Source organism: Varanus komodoensis, unplaced genomic scaffold (genome assembly GCF_004798865.1).
Source record: "Varanus komodoensis strain SLA01 unplaced genomic scaffold, ASM479886v1 scaffold56, whole genome shotgun sequence".
NCBI classification, from domain to species: domain Eukaryota; kingdom Metazoa; phylum Chordata; class Lepidosauria; order Squamata; family Varanidae; genus Varanus; species Varanus komodoensis.
Window position 1 is genome coordinate 623,173 of NW_025336169.1, and position 16,921 is coordinate 640,093.

At 48.6% G+C, this 16,921-nt stretch overlaps 1 protein-coding gene across 1 annotated transcript in view; it reads right to left on the minus strand.

The window, feature by feature from the left end:
- Positions 1-16,921, minus strand: part of FBXW8 (F-box and WD repeat domain containing 8) — a 79,555-nt gene that overhangs the window by 24,334 nt on the left and 38,300 nt on the right. Inside the window, exon 7 of the mRNA XM_044448878.1 lies at positions 6,753-6,910. Coding sequence (XP_044304813.1) covers positions 6,753-6,910 — 158 coding nt within the window. The remainder of the gene's footprint in view (positions 1-6,752; positions 6,911-16,921) is intronic.

Below are 16,921 nucleotides of genomic sequence, written 5' to 3' on the forward strand. Positions count from 1 at the left end.
TGAAAAAGCACTGGCAATCTCAAGAGCTATCTAATGGTACTCCCTCTGAATATTTATGTTCCTCATCAAGGGAAAAGAAACCATCACAAAAGCCAATTTGGGGGATGTTGACTTTTTTTATTAGGGATGCATATTTAAATTAATCTATTTTCCTAAACAATTAGCCACCTCGTTTTGTGTGCGCACAGCCAAAACTCCAATTAGGCTTCCATCATAGTGCAAAAGTCCCAACTGCAAACTGCCCCCGTGGAGTCGTAAGGCGCTCAGAATACGATTTTTCCAAATGTACATCGAAACATAATGGTAATTACACTGATTGTTTGAAAGGTAAACAACAGCTAAACTGGTTTCATGGGCAGAGAGGGGGAGACAAAACAAAATGCATAGAAAACCAGCAGCCCACAATAATGCAGTATGAAAACAAGTTAACACTTTCATAAAGAGCACCAGATGCAGGTCTCACGTCACAGCGGAAGTCAACCATTCAAGCCTTCCCCCAAAAGGGTCCTATTTTATGCTACAGCCAAAATATAAACTCTGGGTTTGGTTTTAATTCTTAGGACACCCTGAAATTTGCACTAGTGCTTCTGTTTAACCTTTTAAACTTAGAGGACAAGCCAAGTTCTCTCTCATTCCCTTTGTTCAACCTAGGTCGCAGGGTTGTTAAGTGACCCACAGCTCCCAGGAGGAAGGATTGGATAAAAACCTGATATTGAACAGTAAACATGATTTGCAAAATTTGATTTTGGACACCACTTTGAGAGGGTTCTACCCTTAAATCAGGTGTGGGAAGGTTTTTAGATAGGTTGAGATAATAATTTGATGGCTCTGGGTGCCTATCAGTTGGAAATACCTTACCAAAACTGCTGAGCTTTTATTTTAAGCAGAAAATAAGGATTGCCCCCAAAATCACAATCCTACATATGTCCACTCAAAACAAAGTACAGTAGGGTTTATTCCCAGAAAGCTGGCTATAGGACTGTAGCCTGGATCAACACATTCTCATCAGGAAAACTACTCTGATAATCACAAAGAAGATGTGAGGGAGAGAGACTACAGACCACGGGAAACATCACATGGCAGCAAAAACAGACACAGGCACACATTCCTGCAACTCTGGCAGATCTACTTGCATGACAATTGTGTTTGTCACATTCAGGCTTGTGCATTTTCGGGTGCAGACATGCTTTTAAAAATGCAAGTTACTAAACAAAGCCTACACCTCAGATTGAAGAAAAAAGGAGGAAAGGCTAAACTGAACTATTACTTTATGGCAAGACTGAATAACTGATCAGCCCACTGCAGCCGGACATAGCTAACCGGAGTCTCAGGGTCCTCCCATGATCAGAACTTGACCTGAACCCAGTCGATTCAGATGATAAAGTGGATGGAATCAGTACACGATTCTACCCACATACAATGCTGGGTATGCATGAGCTGCAAACATTTATGTTCCACACATGCTATCTGCAGCACTGCAAAAAGGCACATGGGTTCAAATCAATGTCCTACACCTCAATTGTCCACCGCAGTACCTGATGGTAAGACAGGTAACATAAGGGAATTTCTGGACTGTCTTCACCCATATCAACTTGCTCAGGCCTTAAGACTGATATCAGGAGGGTTCCCTGGCCCATCAGTGGTTAAAATAAAACCAAACAGGTGGGTACCAAGATGGGACCTTCTGAGTCCTGGCAACAAGAATGTGGAATGTATGAAAACGTTTCTAATCTGGAAGGCATTTGCATGTTGTTTTCTGCAGCTTTATTTCTGCTGTGTGCTTTTCATATGAGTGCTTCTGTATTAGCTGTTTATTGTTGCCATCATTGTTGCGAGATTTTTGAATTGAAAACCATTTCTACAGGTCAGTTTTACAAAAGGAGGAAATACATAAAGTTAAAAAAAAAACTGTTGGATGTGATTATCCTTTAACCCCCTTTCATCCAGTGGCCAACGGCCATTGCTAAGGACTTCAAAAGAAGAGGAAGCAGCAGCCCTTCCACTGTCCTTGGATCCGGTGCCATGACCTGTTGGTCTCTGTGACTAAGAAGTAATGCCCCCATTTGCTTCTTTCCTCCTCTGTCCCAGTGTTTTTTCCTTTTGTGTTGTGCCTTTTACTTTGCAAGCAGGAATTACACCATTCAGGAAGCTGTCTGAAACCGGAACACGGGAGTGTCCCTTTTACAGAGCTAGATAGCTGGCCCATCCAGCTCAGTGTTGCTGACTCTGACCTGCAGAAGCTCTCTAAGACTCCATGCAGGAATTTTCCAGCCCTCCAGGAGATGTGGAGGAAGGAACTTGGGACGTTCTGTGTGCCAAGCATGTGCCACAGCTCTGGTCAGTCAGCAGGTGCCTGCCAGTACAGACGAAATGCCTGTGCCGGTGCCCCTTGCAAGAGCATGCAAAGAGAGGGGCACTTCCCCTCATCCCCCCACACTTTCCGCAGGGTAAGTCAGAGGAGGAGAGGGCGGCAGGTCAGAGCAAGCAGCCCCCCACACACATATCCCCACAAGACGGTGGCTCTGCGCCAGAGCCAGGCGCGCATGGAGCAGATGGGGCCTGGCACGGCCCCCACGGCCACTGCATTAGCAGCATCTGCTCATTACCCACAAGCCCTTCCCTGGCTTTCTCTAATGCTCCAGGAAAAGCATTTTGATTGGATTCATTCCGGGTAAGGCAACGTGGAAGGCAATTAGTGGCAAAAGCAAAACCAAACAAAAAAATCGAACTGGAAGGCTGCCAGTGCTGACAATGGGAAACGAGGCAGAAGAAGTAAGAGGCCAGTCAGCTGGAATTCAGGCCATCACAACTGTGGATTTGATGGCCAAGTCTCAGATCCTCCTGTGTCGTGAGAAGGTGGGCAGGGAGGAGCCGGCGTGGTCCCGCAGCATCCTCACCTCTCTGCGTGCAGCTGACGGGTGCCAGGAAGTCCTGAAGGAGGCTTGGGTCCAAACAGTACAGCCCCTGCTCAATTCCCTTAGCAAGCGTGAATGAAGGTGGGGTGGAGGAAGACCTCCCCAGGGCAAGGTTTTGAGAGTATCTGTTGCTCCCAAGTCTGCAAGACGGCTGGAACATCTAAGCTGCCGAGTTACAGGAAACGCAAACACTTCCTCTCAACACGTGGACACTCGGCTCTTCTGAAAAACCCCATGGCTGTTTCAGTTGGGGATGGAATACTGTCTACTTCAACAGGTAGCACTCTCACCTGGCAGGACCCAGAATGTTCTGCACACGAAGCGTGCGTGCTACCGTGAAGCTACCACATTAGCCATTCCCTGGGCACACCCTGCTTTGAGAGGCGAGATGGTTGGGGGGAGGGGGACAGGAGAGGGGACCTTCTTGGTGGCATCCTTACTATGGAACACTCAGGAAGATTCGACTGACATGGACCCCGTTCTCTTTCCATCCACCGCCAGCTCACCTGACAGGACAATTACCTTATTTGCTCTCTAGCTCACTACTGACCCTGCACTTTGGAAGCAGCTCTCCAGCTTTACAGATATTAGTAGTTCCTGAAATTACTAGGGACTGAACTGGGACTCGTACCCCCTAAAAAGAGCAAATCCGTCTTTCTTCTCCGTTATTTTAATTAAGGCTCATTCCTTGGTGGAATCAGCTGCATTTCTCTGATTTTTTTAAAAAAACTTCATTTATATATCTCTGTTTATCAGCTGCATAAGCTGTCCTGATTATCTATCGTCTACTTAGCAGTTGTCTTACACTGCCAGACCCTGGGATCCATCTAAACCAGTACTGCCAACACGGACAAGCAGCAGCCCTTCCCTTTTTCAGCCTTTCCAGGAGAGGATAGAGAATTAACCTGAGAACTTCTGCAGGCAAAAGAGGCCCTCCCAATCTATTTGGAGGAGAGGACAAAAAAAATCCCCACCACCACCATCCCACGGTGCCATCTGCCCCTGAAATGTAGATTGTAAGCTCCTCCAGGCAGGGACTTGCCTCCTGCTTATGAGGCACAGTGGTGAAGTGCTCCACCCACAGCTGGAGCATCACTGCTGCTGCTGCAGCTATTGCCTTCCAAAAAGCCTTCAGTGCCTGGTCACAAAAAGAGTGGTGGGGGGCAGAGGAGAGGGCGGGCCTTCCACAGGGCCCCCGCTTTCCCCGAAATGACATGCTCGGTGCCATTACGGCTCTGTACGTGTTGGCTGTTTATCTCCAGTGCCACAGAGCGGGAAGGGGATGAGGGACGGAGCGATCCGCAGGACCCTCTGCTAAGCAGGCTCAGCCTGCGAGGATGACAAGGCAGCCGCTGAAGGCGTGGAAGCCGCCTACTGGTTTGTCGGTGCAGATTGGTTGCCAAGGGCATCCCGGCTTGAGCTCTGCTGAACAGGGAGAGAACGGTGTTGTGTCAACGAATTTGCTCAGGATGGATTCAACAGAGGCGGCCGACGGTGCTAACGCAACCAGATGGCTTCTCCGTGTTGGTCACACGCACCCCCAAAAGCATCAAACCCAGAAGAGGAAGGGGAGCCAAGAAAGCACACTAACGAAAGGCCTTGCAATAGCTTAGAAAACAGTCGGCAAGGTTTTTTTTTAGCCTTTTCTGTCGCACTGTAGATAGACACACTTGAAAGTTCTTCTTGGATATTTTCTTTTAATAAGGGAAGAGAGGCTTTTGCATATTTTACCGCCCTTGGATCCGAGCATTCGAACTGAGAAACCTGCCCGCACGCTGGGATGCTCAGACCAGAGGGGGACTGCCCACTTCTTTAAATGGAGGAAGCAGAGCCAGGGACATGCGTGCTTTGAGCCTTCTTCCACTGAAAAGGATGGGATACACCATAAAGAAAAGCACCCACAAAAACGGCTGAGCACTGCCTGTGGGGGTTGCTGGGAACTTGGTAGGTGCAGAAGGAAGCAATACTTGGCACAACGGGGTTATTCTCCTATTCCTTGGGCCAGGGATGGCAAACCATTTCGAAGACGGGTGCCAAATTCCTTTTCAGAGAAGTCCTCAGGTGCTGCATTCTAGGGGCCAAGGTGCATTGGGATCCTTTTGAAAAATCCCTCTCCCCCATTTCATTGTCACCAACGTGTAGTCTGCCTACTCCGAAGAAAGGGTAAGAAGCATGTGGACTCTCAAAGCAGCTGGACACTCCTCTGCAAGTTCACCCGCAAGGAAGCAGGTCTGGACCTGAATCACTCAGAACTCTCTCCCTTGGTCCCATCCCATGTGCCCTACAGGGGAAAGGTCTTGTCTCCAATTCGCTTTTTCCTCTACTGGAAAAATGAGCCTATTTCATGGCTCGGAGAGGAAGGCACTCGTCACCATTCAGCTGCCTGGTGGGACATAATGGCTGCTGCTCCACAGCAGAAGAGATAGGGGTCAGTCGAAGAAGGTGCGAGAGCAATGGGGACGCCACCCATGGGCCTTGACCAGGCTGAGGACCAGTGGTTTCCCATCCTTGCCACAGGCTTTTTTTAACGCAAATGTGTGCATTTGTGTCTGTGTATGTACATGAGGCATGTACTAAACTTCACCACTGTACACTGAAAATTAGGGTTGAGGCCTACAGATGGGTATGTCGCAGGACCACATTTTAAGGATACATGCTATCATCTTAAAAGGACTAGAACATCAGTGCCGGCAATTTCTTGGCTGCTTTCGTCACGCACTGAACAGGAGCCCAATAGATGGTGGTTTCATAACCACCAGCAGCACCTGTCTCCTCTTCTCCTTTTTTAAATTGCTACAAGACTTTCTTCAGTTGGGGAATAGCCCAAATATCAGCATGGAAGCCTCGAGCACTTGTACCTCCTATGAGGTATCACCCGCCATGACGGCCCTAGGAAGGGAGGGCTGCAAAATCAAAATGCCCCACTGCCTGCAGAGGGACGGGCATCACTGGAAAGGCTTCTGCTCCCTATCTTTCAAATAGGAATTACAGCAACTCATCCAAAGGCTGCTGGGGAAGCAAAACAGCTGTCATGTTTGCAGGTTAAATACTAGACCGATGCAACAAGTTTTGGCAGGTCTTATTGAACACAGGCAAACTGGTGCAGCTGTACCACATCTGAAAACATCCATGCTTGCTCCTTTTGACACCATGCAGGCAAAGGCTGCTCTCCAGGGTCTACTCTGGTTCCACCAAACACCCATTTCCATTTCTGTGGGACTGACCAAGCCCCTGTGTTTTCTGGGGAATGCAGGATTCTGCTCCGGTTCTTGACCAAAGGCACATGCCTCCTTGTCGTAGACCAGCCTGTTCCCTTGCTATTTGCAGAGGCGCTGGCAAACCCAACTTTGCTCTGTATTCTCCATGTGTAGGGAAACAGCATGCAGTGGCTGGGAAGGGGAAGAGGAGACAGAAGGAGTGGGTTCTGCGTGCAAGAAACGGGATCCGGTTTATCCTTTGTCTTGCAAGGCTGCCTCCCATGCATCTCAAGGAGGGGGAAAAACGCCAGGCCGAAACAAGTTGCTTGCTCAAGACGAGTTTGGCTGGGCCACGAGCTGGCACCGCTGTGCCAAGCAGCAGCTCCAGGAGGAATTAAAACAGCCGTTTTAATGGGCAACGCAATCCAGGCCTCCTAATGCACCCAGGGTGATCAGCCAACTTCTCCACATAAAAGCAAGTGTGAGCTCACAGGCGCGTGTGTGTGTGTAAGTACCGAGAGGATTAGATTCTCCCCCCCCCCACCCCACACACACTCTCACACGCTGGGCACAGCTGCTTCATTTTCAAAAGGCTTTAAAAAACACACACAATATTAGGAAAGAGTTGCTGTTAACTTACCGTCCTCATAAGCCGCCACCGCCAGCGAGCTGCTGATCCGCACAAAGCAGGCGTGCGGCCGAGGGACGGACTCTGCCAAGCCGTGCTCCGCTTCCAGGATGGGGGCCGTGTAGTCCCAGGTGCGGGTGTCCCACAGCTTCACGTCCCCTGAAGTGTACCTGGGGTGGGGTGGCAGGGGAAGCAGAACATTGGTTCCAAAAACCTTGGGAATTGAGGGAAGTTCCTCTCTGGTTACAAGCAAAGGGGAGGCATTTGGGCTTGGTCCCCTGCTCCCCTTCTCCTGCCCTAACACGAATGAAGTTTTGGGAGGCCACGTGTCCTCTTTTACAGAGGGCAATCCTCTGACTGAGGGGTGGCCAGAGGACTGCCTGCTATTTAAGGCATCCTCTATCTGAAGGGCTGCTAAATGTGGTTTAAACATAAAGAACTGGTGGAAAGAAGAACTTGACCTTGGAATTACAGCAGTTTGAGGAAGGCATACAAGTCACCTGGCCAGTCTTCCATGCTGATATATAAAGCAACACATGTAAATTTTATGCAAAGCAGCTACGCTTTTGCCCTCTTTTCTGGTGATGGGCTCTCTCTCTCTTTTTCTCTCTCTTGATGATTCATCAGTACCTGCCCTGATAAGAGTATTTTGCAAGTAAGGCAAGAGGCTCTTTCGCTTTGCTCCTGGGGTGCAGAACCTCAGCCCCCAGGGCCGAGTGTGACCCTCCGAGGTTCCCTAAGAAGCCACAGCATCTCCCTGACCATGGATCACTTGGCGAGTCTTCCCATTTTTGTGCTGTTTTCTTCCCTGTTCTAAAAGGTCAAACTGTACTTCCCACTTGCATGCTTTGAAGCCAAATATGCTGCTGGTTTTGGCCCCACTCCTTTAGCCTTTGGCCCCAGCCCCGGCTGGAATGTAGCTCCCAGGAGCTTCTCTAAAGCCACAGCTTTTAGTCCGTATATCCCAAATATCAGTAGTGAATTTATTCTGAGCGAATGTCTTTAAGTGGCCAAACCCACCCACAAGCAGAAGAGAGCACAGGTCTCTGGGGAACCCAGAGACTTGATGAAGTATAAGAAATCTTTGGGGACCAGAGTAAAAGAGTTTAAATGCACCCCCAAAATTCAACCCATGGAATTAGCTCCCCAGAGGGGTGTGCCTCGCACACCCCCCCTTTTTTGTGTTTAGGCATCAGGCTAAAACCTTTTTATTCTCCATCTATTTTAATTGTTGATTAGTATTATATTATTTTATGAAGGCACTGCATATTATTTGTTTTTATTCACTAATGATTCTTTTATTTGTGTTTGTTATTTATTTTATTGATTGACTGATTGAGTTTACTTATTTAGCTTTATCATCTTTTTCTCCTATAGCTATTGCTGATTATTTTATGGACCATCATTATAAGGTGCTATTGATTGCTATTATGTTTGCTGCTGTTTTTTAAAACTGTATACCATCCAGAGAGCTGTTAGGCTAATTTGGTATTGTATTGAAATGTTTAGAATAAATAAACTAACTAACTAGCCCAAGGGGGATTAAGCAAATTCAATAGGCAAGGAATATGCCTCTGATGGGAAAAACCTGGCAACCAGGGGGAATGGAAAGGAAACTCCTGGAAACAGGCATGGCTGGCTGGAACCCTGGACAAGACCACTCCACACTGCAACAGACCAGAATAGCCTTCCCTAATTTTTTTTTTGCGGGGGCGAGTTGACTGTTGGGAGTTGAAGTCCACATCCGAAGAGCCTTTCGGAGGCTTCTGAAGACTTCCTTGACCATCCAGGAGCTTGAGGGGATAAACAGGTGCTTCACAAAGTCACTTCTTTTTGTTGTTGTTATGCCTTGTTATAGTCTGTTTTTATTGTGTCAGCTATGCTAAACTTGTAGATATTTGTTCTGTTTTTACGATGCTTTCATTGTATTGTTATCATCTGTTTTTATGGACGGTGTATACCACCCAGAGCATACAGAAATGAAATAATAAAGAAGCTGGGGAAAGTTGGCGTGGAATATAATGGAAACACTGATTAGATCAACTTAGGACTCCATCTGAACCTCCCAACATGGATTGTGTAACGACACAGCAAAACCATATAGGTAGCAAAACCACACAGGCTGCTACTGCCAAACTGTCTGCCTGGAAGCTGCACTGATGTTCTAATGCTTGCGTTTCACTACCTTTGGGGCCTGTTGTTGACTTCCACCCCCCCGTACCTATTTTTATTTACAGATTTACCAACTGAAGACAGCACTGGATGCATCTGATCTAGTGGGCTCTAGTCCAAGAAAGCTGATGCTGCAATTTATCTGTTAATCCTCGAAGGTGCCCAAAGACTCTACATAAAGAATAAATGCTAATTTTAAGAAAAGGAAGGGCAAAACTGGACAGGCTGGTTATAGTGTGAAGAGGGTTAACAGGATGTGAAAGATATGCCTAAAATTTTCACCGAGAGCCTTAACTTAAAAGCAGTAGGAAAAAACCCTCCAGCCTCCTGGGCAGGCCCGGCATCAGAAGCTGGTACAACCAGGCAGCTGCTGAGGGTCCATCCCTGCCCAAGCCACCAGCTGAAGCTGCCACCAACCCCCTTGCCCGATTTGCCTTCCCAGGAAGCTCCGGGATCTTGCCTGCTGGCCCCACAGGGCTCCCTTTCTAAAAGAGGCTCTTTCTTGAAGCTTACAGTTTGAGTAGCAGTAATCAGAACAAATCAGATGCTTGCTTGCTTGCTTGCTTGCTTGCTTGCTTGCTTGCTTGCTTGCTGTCCCTTTGGTGGGAGAAGAGCACAGCAATGCGAGCAAAGGACAGTCTTTGCACTGTTCCTGTGCACTCACTGGTCAAGCGCCCGCACGCCCAAAGCAGCACCTGGTAGACAGAGATCACCGTTGCTCAGAAAGGAAGCTTTTAAAATGCTGAAGCTGCGGGAAGGGCCTGCACCTGGCCTGCACAACACCCTTTGGCACCCGGCCTGCACGACCCGCCGGGCAAAGAGGCAAATCTGCTGCCACGGCTGGCAGTCGGGCAGGCAGGTGGGAGACTTCATGGGGCAGGTGAGAGGCAGGCAGCAGGTGGCGGCACGGGGGCTTCGGTGGCAGGCAGCTGAAGGAGCGGGCACCTCCCGCACAGGGGGCTGGGGGCTGCGGTCGCAGCAGGCCGGGTGGTGGCCGTGCAGGCTGCGGCAGCCAGGAAGAAGGTGGGCAGTTCCGGTGGCAGGTATAGTTTGGCGGGGGCAGGCAGGCCATGGTGGTCCTACACGGAGGGCTGCTGTTGCTATCGATGCAGCCCAGCCCCTCGCCTTCCCTGGCCCCACCTGCCCATGCAGAGCTTTCCTGGAGCGATCAGGCGGCACCGGAACAAGCCTGTTTGTTCCTGCCTCGCCGGATTCCTCCTTGTGCCCTGGGTACAGAGGCAGTCCCTACCTGTACGCACAGAAAGGGATGGGGTGGGGAAAGAGAGCAAGAGGTAGAGGGGGAATGCAGAGACAAACAAACGGGGGGGGGGATTGAAAGTGTAAGGGGGGCTCAGTGGGGCCAAAGAAGCATCACCTCCCTTTGCCCGAGCTTGCCCACCTCTTGATTTGCCCACCATCTCTGACATGTAGTCCTTGGAGGGCTGCACAGAAAATGAGTGCAGCCCCTTGAGTGAGGAAAGGTTCCCCATCCCGTGTCAGTGGAGGGGGCGGGGGTTGTGTGACGTGGGTTTCACCACTTTCCGGAGGGAGCACAATGCTTGAATAAGGTTTCAAGCCATTGTAGGACAGGGCAATTAGACATTAATTTAAAAATATTATAAATCCTATTACCTACAAACAACCCATGAAATGAACCCATAGTTTGTTGTTAGGTTGTGATCTGTGGGTTGTTTGTAGTTAACAAACCATGGTTTGTTATCACAATTGGGTCCAGACAACAGGACAACCCACATGTCAATGCCAACCCTTTACCAACTGATATGCAACCCCCTAGTATGGATTAATGAGTTGTGTGAACCCAGCTACCTATCAGACAAACATGGGCATTCATTTCAGCTTTATCTCATGAAAATGGCTCTATTCAGTTTATCTATGAGTTACTGCTTCCTGAGTCCTCTAGGCTTTTCACACCAATCCCTTTCCAAAATCGCAATTGATTTATAAGTTTTCAAACTTAGTTAAGAGTGTATGCCTGTTCTTGATCCTCCTTTTACAACCCCTTATTTGTAGTTACTCTAATATTAGAACATGAATACTTCTTTGTGTTAAATCCTTATATTCCCTTATTTTACTGTTCTTCAAGGCCCAAGCCTTTGCAAAGCAGCTCCTTGGAGAATAAAAACCAAATAATTATTATTTAGAAATTCAACAAGGCCACAACAAAATCCCAGTGAAAATGAAGATAATATAAAAAGACATAATAAGAACTCAAAACATGGCAAAAAGACTCCAGAGAGGCAGAGCAAACATATAATAATTTAAACAACAATAGAGTTAAGGGTCTGCCATGAAAGAAAAGTGCTGGAACACTGGCAGAAGGAACTAATCTCTTGAGGCAGTACTGCCCAAAGAAAGCAGTATTTTTAGCTCTATTTTAAATCCCACCTCTTCCACCAAAGAGACCACCAACAGCATCTCCAAAGTCCCAGACTAAAGGTCTAACCACTACAACATCCTGACTCACATGCCCTCCTCGCACCTTGCCATCTTCCCTGTTGGTTGTGACAATCAAACTGGTACAGCAATCCAAAGCAAAATTATAGGGATACATTCCTGCCCGACTGTGAAGATAATCTTCTCTGGATGCCACCACCTACAATGGCCTGACAGGTAGCTACTTCTCTGGAATGCCCTTCCCAGGTAAACCCACATGGCCTCTTCACTGCACATAGTTAAGACCTGCCCTGGGTGGCAAGCATTTTGCCTTTAATCTGTTGCTTTATTACCTGTACTGCTGGCTCTTTAATACATTTTTAATAAACGGAATATTCCAATACTTGATTTTATTGAAATTTCAGTTGCCACTTTATCATTTGTGTGTCTGGGGGTTTGGTGTTACACTTATTTACACATTACAGCACTGATCTGCTAAACAGCTAATGTTCTCTTGGGACATTGCAAACCATTAAAAGACTAAAATGCCACAGAAACAGATATGAAATGTAAAATCCAACGGAAGTACTGAAGATAGATAAATGCAGCACAATGAAAAACAACCAACCCCACAGGAAAGCAGAAAACAGCCATCCACATCTAAAAGTAGGGTTCTAAAAATGCCTGGGAGAAAAGAAAGGTCTGTGCCTGTAACTGGAAAAATAACAGCGTAGGCTCCAGGTGAACCTTTCAGGGAGTTCATGTTGTAAGCGGGGTGCCAACACCAAGAAGGCTCGCTCTCTTGTAGCCACACGTTCAGCTTCTTTTGTCAGGGACCCCCAGGGGATGGCCTCTGATGGTACCCTAAGGGTTCCGAGTAGATGCAAGTGGGAGAGGTTGCTGTGGATACTCTGGTTCTGAGCTGTTTATCAGGGTAAACTGCTGCCCCAAGGACATTTGCCAAGTAGGTGATATATAAATTAAATTAAATTAATGTAGCACTTGTAGCTTTTGTACACACAGAGCAAGCCTTGGAAAGGATGTACCTGGATGAAGCTGGCAGCCCGAGCAGAAGTTCTTGCCAGGAGAGCTTTTCACCCCATGCCACCTTCAAGAGTAGTCAACCCGTGCAGGAGGGTGGGCTTCCCAGCTTTCCTGGGATCCAGAAAGATGCCCCATGCAGCTCCTTAGTAATTCCAGGCTTTCCTGAGATTCGGCAATGTTTTCTAACAAAGGAGGGCATCACGATCCTCTTAGGGCCGATCCACTTAGGGTCATGCAGGAGGCAGCTCTGTGTACGTGGATGCTCTCCTGCTTTAGCCTGAGTGGAAAGTAGGGAGCATAGCCTCATCCCACACAAAAACACCACCTCCCAAGGGCATGGCTGCTTTGAAACAAAACAGGGAAGGGCAGGAGATGAAATTATGGGCACCTTCTTTGGGATATGGCATACTAGCTACATTTTATGCCTCTGGTTCCTGAGCCCGTTTCACAGACAGAGAAGATTAGGGGACCAAAACAAAGGCAGTGCTTCAGCCAGACACGCTCTGCGAGAGGCGGAAAGGAGCTGGGTGATATCCCAACAAAGAGGTGCTGAAGAGTCTGGCAACTTCCTGGATACCAAAAAGCGACACAAAGCAAAGCAAAACAAAAAATTGCACTGGAAAGCTGCAGAAAGCTCGAGTAGCTACGCCAAAATCAATCTCTCTCCAGAGTCCCAGATGTCCTTATCGTTGCCTAATGACAATTACACTCAGCCAATTAAAGACTCAGCTATCACTGTTGCATTGTTAGGAAAGCCTTTGGCCCCCAATGTTGATGGCTGCCTAATTAGCGCTCGTGCAAAGTACAACTGCAAGTTACACATGCGAGCTGACAAACACACAGAAAAATAAGCTGTTAAGAAGAGCCTTCACTCCTTCCATCCACAGCACCAGTGTTGGCAAAGAGCTACGGTCTGGAAAAAATGTCACACTGCCGGAAGATGGGAGGGATACTCTACCCTAGTCAAACAAATATGCTAGCTGCTTTTTGGTCAACTGGAAAGACACAAGGGACTTTGGACACGCTGCAGCAAGAAAAAGCCAAGATCCTACAAGCCGTAGTCAACATTTCTGCCACTGGCATGCCTCTCCCTAAGTTGGGCCTCCTTCCAGAGTGTGCAAGATTAAAAGAAAAGGGAAAAAAGGATTTGTGGGATCTGCACAGATGACGGGATCGCAAAGGCGAATCCTACCCAGCAGGACTTAGGGAACTTAGTGGGTTTAATCCAGAAAATGAAAACAATGCAACTGAATTCAATTCAACTCAAAGGGGGCTGGTGGAGCGGACAGAAGGAGTAGAACAATTCAAAAACATGAGAAAGGATCAAAGAAAGAGAGCAGCTGTTCAGGATAAGAAATGATGGTTCAGGGTTGCGAGAAGGTGTGCTTGTGGCTAGCTAGGCAGGCAGAGACCAAGTGAGCCAGGACAACCGCACCCCCTCTTCCTCCCCATCTGCATTGCGTGGGCCAGAGCAAAAGGCAGGCGAGGAGGCAGGCTGGATGCGCAAGAGGAGGAGCCGTTCCGGGGGGCTTCTGTCACGGGGCCCCTGATAGGGTGTAGCTCTCCTGCAGGTGTCCGACTGTGCCTACCTCTGACATCAGCCCTGCTTTACCTTGGGGGAAGCAGCTTAGTTACAACAGATCGGTTCAGAGCCTGAGCAGAGCACCACTACTGGAGGTCTTTGGGAAAATGCTGGAGAGAAAACTCTTGGAAGGGCAACCGGCATGCTGGAGCACCTTCAGTCTTGGCGTGTGCCCTCATGGGCCACAGCCAGGTGCATAAAGAGGTCTGAGAAAGTTGGTGGGTCCCCCCAGAATCCACCAATCAGCCCCAGAGTACAGCTAGCTGGGAACCATGATGTCTCCAATCAGACGCATGGCGGCAGGGCATTTGCTGACAAAGGCTGCCGCCCTGGAAGGTCCCTCTGAACATACGGAAATGCCAATTCCCCTCTGCCCCACAACGAACAAGAGTGCGATTGTATCATCTTGTGGAATTCAACAGGATGCAACAAACCCTGGATTAAGCCTGCCCAGTGATCCACCGTTGATTTCTGGGAACCTGGAAAAGGGTTGTTGTGACTGAAGAAGACATTTGCTCCGTGATGGGCCCAAGCGAAGGAGCAAAGGGTTCACAGAGTCGCCTGGGAGGCCCCCTTCATGAGGGCTGCAGAGGAATTAATATACTTGCCACTTCAGGCAATTCTACCACCCCCTGCATTTTGAAACCTGACCTCTCTGAACTGGTGATGATGTCATCTGGAGCTTTTTTCTGCTGATAAAGGAGACCTGTCAATGAGTGGCTGCGCGCGCGTGTGTGTAGCAGGGGAATCAAGCTTCTTTTGGGAAAATACACAGAAAGCAGTCGATGCTACCATTCCTGTGCATGAGAAACCTATTTTCAATATTCCGATATAAACCAAAGATGGTCTCATATAGAATTATAGACCGGTTAGCCTTACGTCCATTGTAGGAAAAACAATGGAAAGGCTCATAATAGAGAGGTCTAGTGATGCTAGATAGGGAAGGGAGGCTGACAGCCACACAACACGGCTTCTGCAAAAACAGGTCCTGCCAGACAAACCTTGTGGAATTCTATGACAAGGTTTCGAGGTGGCTGGATGGAGGGGATGCAGTGGATGTGGTATACCTGGATTTCAGCAAGGCCTTTGACAAAGTGCCCCATGATATCCTGGTGGAGAAACTGAGGAGTTTGGGGATACACCAAAGCACTGTCCGGTGGATTAGGGCATGGCTGACTGACCGAAAGCAGAAGGTAACCATTAGTGGGGAATCATTGGGATGGCGGCCAGTGACAAGCGGGGTCCCCCACGGCTCTGTCCTGGGGCCGATCCTGTTTAATCTTTTCATTAATGACAGGGAAGAAGGGGTGAACAGTCTGCTGATCAAATTCGCAGATGACACTAAAACTGGAGCAGTGGCCACAACTGAGGAGCAGGTACTCCAGATCCAAAAGGATCTGGACAGACTATGGAAGTGGGCAGGAGACAACAGGATGGTGTTCAGTGTGGGTAAGTGCAAGGTCTTGCACTTGGGGCATAAGAATAGCTGTCATAAGTACAGGTTAGGTGACAAGTGGCTGGAGAGCAGCACTTGTGAAAGGGACCTCAGGGTGCTGGTTGACTGCAGGCTAAACACGAGTCAGCAGTGTGATGCGGTGGTCAAGAGGGCGAACGCCACCCTTGGTTGCATAGCCAGAAGTGTGGCTTCTAGATCAAGAGAGGTATTACTGCCACTCTATACGACTCTGGTGCACCTGCAACTGGAGTATTGTGCTCAGTTTTGGGCTCCTCATTGCAGAAAGGATATAGCCAGGTTGGAGTCAGTGCAGCGTAGGGCCACAAGGATGGTGGCCGGTTTGCAGGGGATGCCGTATGAGGCGAGACTGAGGGAACTGGGTCTCTTCAGCCTGGAGAAGAGGAGACTCAGAGGGAATCTGTTGGCGACATACAGGTATGTGAGGGGATGTCACATGGAGATGGGTAGAGACCTGTTCTCCCCTGCAGAGGAAGGCAGGACACGCTCCGATGGAGCCAAGCTCAGGGAACCCAGGTTCCATTTGGATGCCAGGAAGCACTTCCTGACAGTCAGGACCCTGAGGGTGTGGAATGGGCTTCCACGAGAGGTCGTTGAGGCCCCATCGGTGCGGGTGTTCAAGGATAGGCTGGACGTGCACATGGTGGGCATGTCGTGAGCGGAGTCGGCTGGTGCTGGAGGTCAGACTAGATGGCCCGGGAGACCCCTTCTGACTCGCTCTGTTTCTGTGTTCTATGTCTCATGCCTTCCAATTTTGGGCAGTGCCAAACGATGCCATTCTACCCACTCCAGCAGTGCTAATGAACTTCTGCCAAATCCTTGTGTTGCACAAGCCCTTGTGTGTGATGCTTACAAAAGCAGTCGTGCAACCACACTTGCAAAAGGTAACTTTCACTTGATTCCTCACCTATGTACTGCTCAGAACCTTGCTTCCATGAGTGCAATGACAGTTGCACCTCTCCCTCTCTCGCACGCGCACGTGTGCGTACACACACACACACACACACACACACACACAGAGAGAGAGAGAGAGAGAGAGAGAGAGAGAGAGAGAGAGAGAGAGAGAGGAGCCTTTTAAAAGAAATTGGGGGGAAAAAACTGCTCAGATGATGACAAATGATGGGCAGCCACTTTTCCTGAATTAATATACATAAAAGAGACACAGCAACGTGAGCGTGCCGTTCCAGATGAAAATGGAGAGGAAGCAGCCCTGTACGCCTGTTTCATCTCTTCTAGGATAAAACCTCCATTCTGCCCCATTCCCATTCAACCAGCTGAAGAGATTGATTGATAGCAACTTGAGCTGTGGGCTGAGAGAGACAGCTCTCATCTCTCCTTTCTCTCCTGCTTATGGCCTGACATCAGAGAGCTCAATCTGGCAGGCGTGTGTTTATCAATAACACTTTGCGCAGCGGTTACGATGCTTGTTTTCTGGGTCAGACCTTGGATTCCTTTTCATTTGAGACTGCGATATTTGCGGTTACCTCACTCCCCAATCAATGTTGTATACAACCC